The sequence below is a fragment of the Malus domestica genome, chromosome 10 (assembly GCF_042453785.1).
Source record: "Malus domestica chromosome 10, GDT2T_hap1".
Taxonomy (NCBI): domain Eukaryota; kingdom Viridiplantae; phylum Streptophyta; class Magnoliopsida; order Rosales; family Rosaceae; genus Malus; species Malus domestica.
This window is the reverse complement of record NC_091670.1, coordinates 10,592,247-10,602,892: the sequence shown is the minus strand read 5'-3', so window position 1 is coordinate 10,602,892 and position 10,646 is coordinate 10,592,247. Positions and strand designations below refer to the sequence as shown.

Below are 10,646 nucleotides of genomic sequence, written 5' to 3'. Positions count from 1 at the left end.
GTGTTATCATAGAGGCAACTATGCCTATCAAGGACAGCCACTACCACAGTCATTCAATGCTATGGCAGCACAGCAATCAACTGAATTTATTCCACATGATGCCTGTATTCTTGATTCTGGCACACCACGTCACATCACTGCAGATGTTAATTCTAAGTCATACTCTTTCCAATCTTAGTGATACATCTTCTTTGCTTCATATCCTAGATTCATCACAACTACAGGTAATCCTCCCATTTTCTCCAAGTACTACAATCATTGATCAATCTAATGCTCAAGATAATTGCATTCAGACTAGATTATAGACATAAGTTATATCAAGGAGAGATTATTCTTCTTTCTTAGCAACTTTACCTGAGTTATGATCCTTGCACTTTGACAATTGTGTGGAATATGATATGGGAATCAATACATGTGGTTTTTCCTTCTTGGCTGATATAAGTGAAGTTGAGGAACCAAAACATTTCAAGGCTGCATCCAGAATTGTTCAAAGGCAACAGTCAATGCAAGAGGAATATGATGCATTACAAGCTCAAGGAACATGGAAATTAGTTCCTCCTCCATCCAATAGAAGTGTAATAAAGAGTAAGTGGGTATATAAATTCAAAAGAAAACCAAATGGTAGTTTGTCAAGGTATAAATGAAGGCTAGTGGCACAAGGCTTTAGTTAACAATAAGGTTTAGACTACTCTGAGACTTTTAGTCATGTGGTTAGGCATACAACAGTGAGGATTATTCTTACTTTGGCAGCTCAATTTAACTGGGACTTGTGACAATTGGACATTAAAAATGCATTCTTCTAGAGGAAAGGGTGTATATAAAGCAACCAAATGGTTTTGTAGGTCCAAATCATCCAAATCATGTTTGTAGACTTATCAAATCCTTATATGGCCTAAAACAAGCGCCAAGGGCATGGAATTCAAAGTTTACAAGTTTTCTCCCAACACTTGGTTTTGAAGCTGCATTATCAGACTCCAATATATTTATGAAGAGTGATGGTGCAGATGTTATTCCACTTTTGTTATGTGTAGATAACATCATTCTAACTGGTTGAAGTACATCAAAGATTCAATATGTAATCACAGATCTTGCTTCAGTATTTGACCTTAAAGATATGGGAAAATTAACATATTTTTTTGGGTTGCAAATTCAGTATCAACCTGATGGTTCATTATTAGACAATCAATCTAAGTATGCAAATGAGTTGTTGAAGAAAGCAGGAATGGAGACATGTAAACAAATATCTACTCCTTCCAAACCTCATTCCTAGTTACTTGTTGCTGAATGTACTCCCCTGGTTGATCCAACTCAGTATCGAAGTCTTGTAGATGCACTTCAGTACTTAACCTTCGTAAGACCTGATATTGTACACTCAGTTAATGTAGTGTGTCAGTATATGACATCACCAACATATTTACATATGCATTTGGTGAAAAGAATCATGAGATATTTGCAGAGAACAACATAATGTGGTTTGAAGTATACTAAGTTAGCTGATTTCAATATTGAAGCTTATTCAAATTCTGATTGGGCATCACACATTAATACAAGGAGATCCATTATTGGTTTTGTTGTATATTTGGGTTCTAATCCAGTGTCATGGCAATCCAAGAAACAATCTACATTCTCACGGAGCTCAACAGAGGCGGAATACAAGGCTCTTGCGCACTGTGCAGCTAATGTATATTGGATTTGATCTCTACTCAAAGATATTCATCAGTTTATTGCTATACCACCAAAATTGCATTGTGATAACTTGTCTGCTCTAGCATTGTGCTCTAATCTAGTATTCCATTCCAAAATTAAACATCTCGACACTGATTTCCACTTTGTCAGAGAGAAAGTTCAAAAGGGAGATCTTGTAGTTCAGTATATACCTACAGAGGAACAGGTTGCAAATGTGTTCACTAAGGGACTTCACAATCCAACATTTGTCAAACATTGTAATAACTTGAATTTGGGAGTAGTGCATTCTTCATTGCAGAAATCAGTGCCTTCTTCATTACAAAAATTCTCAATTCATAATTCCACTTCAGTTCAAGACTCAAGTTCAACATCTAATCAAACTCAGCTTCACACCTCGCTTTGTTTGAGGAGGGAGTAATAACCAATGATATGTGGAAGTGACATGTGGTATGATCTTGTGTGTCAAGGTTGTTATAAAGTAGTTAAGGTAGGTATAAGGATTGAGTTTGTTAAGAAGGATAAGAGTGTAATTGTGTGAGTTAGTTAGAAGGGTATTCATGTAATTGTGGATTATGAGTGGTTTCCATATATAGCCATTTAGTTCTTACAATTGTAAGTAAGCTTTGTGTAATGATACATTCCTATCGAAAATACTGTTACATCATCTCTCTCTCTCTTCTGCATTTCTCTTTCTTTTTGCTCTCTAAAGCTTGATTTCTTAGTTTGTTAAAGTTGTTCATATACTAAATTTGAACCATGCATGATATCGTACACCTTTAACTTAACCACCTATTATCAACAAACTTTAGATATGGAGTTATATTTTAAAAGCCACCGGTGCAGATACCACTGATTATCGATGGACTTTGGATGTTGAGTTAAAAAACATCGGTGGCATACTTCCCTATTAAAATAACTTTTACTTGTCTTTCTAGTCTTAATGTGCATTACTGCTAATTTTCTACTAACGTGCAATACTTTAATTTTCTACTAAAGAAGAATTTCTAGCATAATTTAATAATTCTAAAATGTTTGAAGTTACTTTTTATCTCTAATTGGAAATTATATAACTTCAAGTGTAGAATATTGTTCTGACCAATAGGACTACTCTTGAAAACCTTCTTAGTTTGTATCGAGCTAACTTACATAAAAAAATATGAATATTATAATCTACCTATTATGTTTTATCAATGTAAATAATAATAACAAAAATGTACCTAATCAATCAATGGGTTGTTTCCCTTTTCCACATTTATTGTAGGAATAAAAATGTAAATTAAGACAAAAAAAATAAAAAATGAAATTATTCCTAGTAAACCCTGATGCATTTTGAATTTAGATCCAAGCTAGCAACTCGTAGGGGTAAAACAATTTTGTTGTATAACGAAAATAAGAAACTTTATCATGTATGTTATCATTGTTTTAAAATATATATATTTATAACTGATCATATTCGGAATTAGTTGAAAAATAAAAATGAGAAAAACAAAGAAAATCATATCAACTTTCTGCTAGCTAGTTTGTCTTATAGATGGCAGATATGGAAACAGATGAGGGGAGGGAGAAGAGGGGGGCAATACAACAAGGTGGGTGGGATCAATAAATCCCACATTCAAACTCTCACGTGTTAGACTACGTGATCAGTTATTAATTGAGACTTGAGGTCCACAACATTTCAAGGAAAGACCAGAGACCATCCGACTCGAAGGGATGAAACAATTTTTGTTTTTCTAATAGCTAATTTTGGATTGCCAATATCTTTTAATGTGGACGTATGTTGTTAGAATAGATTAGGAGACAGCTAGGAGGACATGGTCAATGAGGGACAACAATTTGAACTTCCTTAGGCCAGTTTTTTACCGAAGAATTAAAAGTGCAAATCAAAAATAGCAAATAGGAGAAATATTTGCAAAAAAAAATAGAAGTTGGGTGGAGAAATCTTCCTCATTTGTCGGAGGAACATTTGTTTCCTCGAATTATTATCATACCACTTGTTTTCCTCTCCCTCTGAGAATCCTCCCCGGTTGCATGCCCTCCTCCTTTAGGTACAATCTCCTTCTCTATCTCTTTGTCTCTCTCACACACAACCCTATGCACGTAGCTAATTAACTAGGTACACCATGCAAACAACAACGTAATTACGTGCATGCATGCATGCATTGAATAACTTTTTTTTTATTTGATTGAATAACTTAGTAGGTTCTGTATTATTCTTTACATATGGCATGCATGCATGATCCGAACATTTTTTTCTGTTGCATTGGATTGTTTTGTTTTTCAAATCGTGACTAAATTTTGTTTGCTTCTTTATACCTTTGACTAATGTTAGAAATAGGGGTCATCAACAGGCTCACCTAACAAAGGAGTGGGGGTTTCTCCGGCACAAACCCACTGTAATATTGATCGAAAACTCCTCCCAAAATGGGGTCCTCTGACGATCAGAACTCGTCATCAGATTCTCCATCGTCTGACTCTTCATCATCTTCATCGCCAACTCCCCCATCATCGTCATCGTCGTCGTCATCATCGACATCGTCATCATCCCCCTCTCCACCATCATCAGATTCAGGTAATTCGGATTCAGGTTCAGGTTCAAGTTCATCACCCCCACCATCTCCTCCAAAGGACTCATCATCTTCAGGTGACTCATCCTCCTCAGGTGACTCATCGCCATCAAACGGCTCGTCAAACAGCTCGCCGCCACCGTCCAATAATTCAAACAACTCGTCGCCTCCCTCCGACAACAATTCGTCCAACAATTCGTCCAACAATTCAAACAACAACAATTCGGGTAACTCATCATCTTCCAATAGCTCAAACAACTCGGATAACTCAACGGATAATTCATCGTCTTCCAACAACTCGAAAAACTCGCCGCCTTCCAACAACAACTCGAACAATTCCAACGACAACTCCAGCAATTCCAACAATTCCAACAACAATTCAAATGGAAACTCAAGCGGCAATTCCAACTCAAACGGCAACTCAAACGACTCAGACAACAAAAATAACAACTCAAACAGCTCAGACAACAAAAATAACAACAACTCAAACAGCTCAGACAACAAAAATAACAACAACAACAACAACAACAACTCAAAGAACAACAACTCGAACAATAACTCCAATTCCCATAAATCCCCCCCACAAAACTCCAACTCCCAAAAATCTCCCTCTTCCCAGAACAATGGAGGGCAAAATGACTCTCAGTCTCCACCCAAATCATCTCAAGGGAATTGGTCACCGAAATCGTCTGAGAATTGGTCACCCCCAGCACTTGGATCATCAAGCAAGTCACATCGCTCATCATCGTCGGACAATGATGGATCGCCGCCAACTTCGCACTCAGGAAGCTCTATGCCTATAATCGTAGGAGTTGTAGCTATAGCAGGGGTGTTGTTGCTTGTCTTTGTTTTGCTTTTCTTGGCTTGCTCTAAGAGAAGGAAGAAGAGACAGACTGCTTCCCACCTCATGGAGAACCCTGATCCATATCGTCCAAATGGTAATTCTCCAAAGTCTTTTTGTTTTCCTAGCACTTGTACAACTTTTGATTTGCTTTATGGTTTAATTAACATTTATGGAACTTTTAAATGGATTGAATTCTAGATAACAGATTTACTTAAATCATATTTTGTAAACTATATGATGTGGCAATTTAGATTTTTTTTTCTTTAAATCACTAAAGAAATATTCTAAAAATCAACTGCCACATCAAGTAGTATACAAAATATGGTCTAAAAATATGGTCTCCATAGTAATTTTATAACAGTATATACAAAGTAATGCTGGGAGACCACATTATTATACCACATTAGTGCATCCACATTTCATATGGCAAGTGAAACATAAAATCAGCATCCAATAAGATATAATCATTAATTGACGTGATATGTATACATTACTTGCCATATAAAATAGTAAAAAATTATGGTAAAAAAATATGATCTCCTTAAAAAATTGCATATATATATGTGTGTGTACTAATATTTATGTAATAATATGGGTACTGTGCATGGGCAGGAAGTGGTGAATATTGGCAAGGTGGACCTAAAAGCTCCGAGCACGTTCTTAATATGCCTCCTTCTGGCCGTGCTCCCAATGGAGGTTGGACTATGACATCCGGTGGAGCACCCCCCATGATGAGTGGCGATATGAGCTCGTCCAACTTCTCCGGTCCACACGGTCCCCCTCTGCCACCTCCACACCCTAATGTGGCATTCGGGTTCAACAAGAGCACCTTCACCTATGAAGAGCTGGCGGCTGCAACCTCAGGGTTTGCGCAAGCCAAGCTAATAGGCCAAGGTGGCTTTGGGTACGTGCACAAAGGGGTGTTGCCAAATGGAAAGGAAATTGCCGTTAAGAGCCTCAAAGCGGGTAGCGGACAAGGTGACCGTGAATTTGCAGCCGAGGTTGAGATCATTAGCCGTGTTCATCATCGCCACCTTGTGTCGCTTGTTGGGTACTGCCTTGCAGGAGAGCGAAAGCTGTTGGTCTATGAATTTATTGCTAATAACAACCTCGAGTTCCACCTTCACAGTATGCATTCTAGTTAACTCTACGTCATCAATACCTTATATACTAACTATATCATCTATCGACTTGTTAGATCTCAACTGATGTGATCATACTTCACTGTTCATCATTTGACAGGCGCGGATCGGCCACCCTTGGAATGGGCCAACAGGGTCAAAATCGCGTTGGGATCGGCTAAAGGGCTTGCTTACTTGCATGAAGACTGTAAGTAGTTCGTGAAATTACTACAACTATGTATATTCCTTTGATCCATTGCTCTCTTATACCTTAGTTCTCATACCGTATTTGGATTCTTTCAGGTCACCCAAAGATTATCCACCGTGACATTAAAGCTGCAAATATTCTGATTGACTATAGTTTCGAAGCTAAGGTATGTAACCCAAATTTGTTAATGAAATCTAGGAATAGCTTAACATATTAAAAGATGACTAATGTTTTTATTTGCTAATTTATATGCATGATATGTTCAGGTGGCAGATTTTGGACTAGCAAAGCTAAACCAGGAAAATGTCACCCATGTATCAACTCGTGTCATGGGAACATTTGGGTAAGGAACTTTTCTCATCAGCTCCTTAATTTAACTTGCAAGATATATAAAACTTTAAGTTACAAACTAACCACAGAATATGAATTTAATATTATGGCAAACTGATGATGCAGGTACTTGGCTCCTGAGTACGCATCGAGTGGTAAGCTGACCGAGAAGTCTGACGTCTTCTCTTTTGGTATTATGCTCCTGGAGCTCATTACTGGACGCCGCCCTGTGGACTTGTCTGGGGAATACGAGGAAGATACCTTAGTAGACTGGGTTCGAACTCTCCCTCCCTAATGAATTAACTTGCAATTACACATGAATTATGTTCTCTTGACAGACTGAATCAAATGTTAAGTTATTAGACTGTCAATATCCAATATCGATTTGATGAATTCGTATTTTTACTTGTGGTAGTGTGGATATCTCAATTGTTTATATACAACAAGTTTAATATGATGATGAGTTACGTATTCTCTGCATTATGCATGAACAACAACAGGCAAGACCTCTCTGCATGAAAGCAATAGATACTGGGGACTATTCTGAATTGTTGGATCGACGACTAGAGAACAATTACAACCAGGAACAGGTAGCACGCATGGTGGCTTGTGCGGCTGCGAGTGTTCGACACTCTGCGAAGAAGCGTCCGAAAATGAGCCAGGTAAGGACCACTCCTATGTAGAAATGAGACCCGCTCCTGCCATTTTTGTTGCTGATATTGTGCATAATGTACAACCTTTTAAATATATCTAAAGCGATATTTGAAATTTTACGCAGATTGTTCGTGCATTGGAAGGCGACGTCTCAATGGAAGACTTGCACGAGGGGATTAAAGGACAATTGGGGTCGTCTGGCTCTCCTAGTATGGCTTCCTCCGAGTTTGAAGCTGATTCGTATAACGCGAAAATGAAAGGGCTTAGGAAGCCGGCGTTGATGGACAGCACAGATTATCCAAGCAGCGAGTACGGTGCTACAAGCGAGTATGGCCTCAATCCCTCTGCAACCTCTAGCAGTAATAACTTATAAGAGATGAATAACAAATTAAGGGATCAACCGGCCACACAGTCCAGTTTGAGCAAGCGATAGTACCTCAAACTTGGACGGGACTGTCCAAATAAAGAAAATGAGAACTGGTTATAAATCCTTTGGGAGTAATTAATAATTATAGAGCCTTAAAATTAATGACTCTTCATGTTAATTAGTGGTAACTAACGCACTAAGATGGATGATGATGCTATAGTTGTATGTATCGTGTCGAAAAAGTGGTAGGCATTAGTGTGTGTGTCACTCTTCGTTCCCTGCAGACGTTTTTGTATTCACCCTGCACCAGCAGAAGCTTAACAGATATACGTCTGATTGATTTCAGGTAGGTCGAAGATGGCGGTAGAAGCATAATTGCGACGTTGTGTTAGACAAGGGCACCATTGAAGGAGGAGTTGTGATTTCTTTCTTCTGTTTTTCTGTTTATTTTCTTCTTTCTTTTGGAAATAGCTATGTGTGTTTGGATTTGCTACTGTTATGAAACAAACACATGCATTTGGAAGAATATTTGACCAGTACCTTATGTGTTTGTATTTTCTAACTTTAATATCTAATATTATTACTGTTGAAAATTGGTGAGATTTGAGAATAGATGGAAATTTTTGCTACAATAATTTACAATGTATTGGAACCAAACTGCAAAACCAACATGCCTGAGAGTAAACTGCAAACAGTAATATTGTCATCTGCAGTAGCATGCTGATATTTTTCGAAGGAATTGCCCACATATCCATGGTGACATGGGCTTTAATCGCTGACAAAGAAAAAATTACGAAAGGAAAAATCCATCTTCCAAACCTAAAGAACTGACACACCCCGATTCAGAAATGTTCACCTGGACATCCGAATCGAGTTGTGTTGGTCGAGACCTCGAAGGTGACAAAGCCATACAGTGATGGTGATGTGTAAAGTGCTCCTAATTTAAACCCTAAAATAACTAATGCTAGAATGTGCATGTTAGCAGGGTTGAACCCTTATCACACAAGTGATGTCAGAGCATAAGTAAGTTGCAGTAGGAGTAAAGAACATTTATACCATACGAAGAAACTTCCTTCGTCTCAGCTTTTTCCAGAAATACTCGTCATCATTAGAGCTCTACCACTAAATCCTGGAGGGCAAAAAAACAATGGTGACTAGGTTTATAAAAATAAAGTTTTGAAAACTTTTTCGAAAACATGTAACCCCATGTTGTAAATCATGTATATAGCATCCTAAAAATAATAATATAATACTAGTATATAGTAGTTACCCTTTAGCACGAGTGAGTCAAAGGATATAAGGTGCTGCTACAAAAAATATCTCATCATCAAATCTCAAATCACCATCAAATAAGAAAATCAATGCTCATTAACTAATGATGGCACACGAGTCATGTAGAAAGTAGCTACATGAACAGGTTGGGTGTTAAGGTTTACATTCTAGTATTACACCATGAAGTTAAGCAAAACGCATCACATAAATGTCTATCACCCTAAGGGATCTACCACAACCCTAAGAGGAATAAGCTAACACCTAACTTTGGATCCAAAGCGAATGTAAGTAGTGCAATGTGAGCATACACGTGGGCTTGTCCTATGCTCGGACCAGTACAATAAATAATAGACACTAATGCATATCACAATTAATGAGCAGATATGATGCAAGAATGTCATGTCACAGGTTTATGTTACAAATAATATTATAAACGTCAAGTGCATGCAAAGTTTACTTGTGATCAGAGAGGGTGGGACATTATTGTACTGTCACCGGTGAAGGTAGATTTGGGGCGGGATTTTTTCTAGTTTTCTTTTTTCTTTTTTTTCTTTTTTGTTTTTTCACATAGGGTCACATCAACATAAAATGATTTTTTAAATGCCACTTTGGCTGAAATGACTAAATTACCCTTTCACGCCAGAACATTTGACGGCCTTTTGACAAAATTGACAAAATCTCACCAAAGTGAAGGGAATATTGAGGTCCAAGGTGCGACATGGTGATATTATAGTTGGAAATTGCTATTCCCACACCCGTTTTTACTTTCCACATACCCGTGATAAAATTTTTGCCATTCATCTTCTTCAATTATCAGATCCGACGGTCAAAAATTAAAAGAGGTGTGTGAGAAGTAAAAATGTATGTGTGGATAGCACTATCAATTTTAATATCAGGGGAGAGCAAAATTAAGGTCGAGTTATAAGACCATCTCCAACCCATGGGATAAAGTTTTAAGCCCCCCCCCCAAACCATCTCCAACCATTGGACTAAAATAAGCCCCGGGGAGAAAATATATATCTGGGCTAAATTTCCCCCATAATTTAAGTCTGACTTAAATTATTCTGAACTCACCAAACTGTCTTATTTCAAACCTTTTTTTGTTTGTTACTTATAATCTAACGGCTATGATCAAATGAGATCAAATATAATGGTAAAAAAAATGATTTGACAGCAGAAAATTAAATCTAACGTTTTTAAATTATTTAAGAAAATTATTTAAATCAAATTTAACTTTAAACTTTAAAATGCCTATGTATTTGTATGGTTTTTAATTACTTATCGAAATTTAAATATATTTAGATTAAAATGTTCATAAAAATAAATTAGGATAATCTACATATATTTTATTTTCAAAAAAAAAATATTACCCAAAAAAAAGGGCTAAAACCATTATTTAATAATCTCGTGCTAAAATTTTAAGTCATAAGGATTGAAGGAGAAAAGCAGTTTCTAAATTATGGCTTAAAATTTTCGGGGTTAAATTTTTAAGCTTTGTCTCCAAGGATTAGAGATAGTCGAAGAGGCATTGCAAAGATACAAAGCCTAATTGCTATATAAAATTCAAACGTGTTTCAAATAAAAAAATAAAAAATTCAAA

The 10,646-nt window shown here is 37.0% G+C and overlaps 1 protein-coding gene across 5 annotated transcripts; it reads left to right on the top strand.

The window, feature by feature from the left end:
• Positions 1-3,603: 3,603 nt before the first annotated feature.
• On the top strand, positions 3,604-8,367 carry LOC114827554 (putative proline-rich receptor-like protein kinase PERK6). Of its 5 annotated transcripts, none has more exons than XM_070806871.1 (11): positions 3,604-3,731; positions 4,016-4,255; positions 4,328-5,188; positions 5,707-6,222; positions 6,337-6,423; positions 6,519-6,589; positions 6,690-6,766; positions 6,880-7,027; positions 7,254-7,415; positions 7,532-7,734; positions 8,121-8,367. In XM_070806871.1, the coding sequence occupies exons 2-11, from the start codon at positions 4,108-4,110 to the stop codon at positions 8,122-8,124; spliced, it is 2,277 nt and encodes a 758-aa protein (XP_070662972.1). In that variant the 5' UTR covers positions 3,604-3,731; positions 4,016-4,107; the 3' UTR covers positions 8,125-8,367. The 5 variants fall into 5 exon arrangements, with proteins under 5 accessions (XP_070662972.1, XP_028965410.1, XP_028965415.1 ...); XM_029109582.2 differs by having other exon boundaries at positions 3,605-3,731; positions 4,346-5,188; XM_029109577.2 differs by having other exon boundaries at positions 4,016-5,188.
• Positions 8,368-10,646: the final 2,279 nt, after the last annotated feature.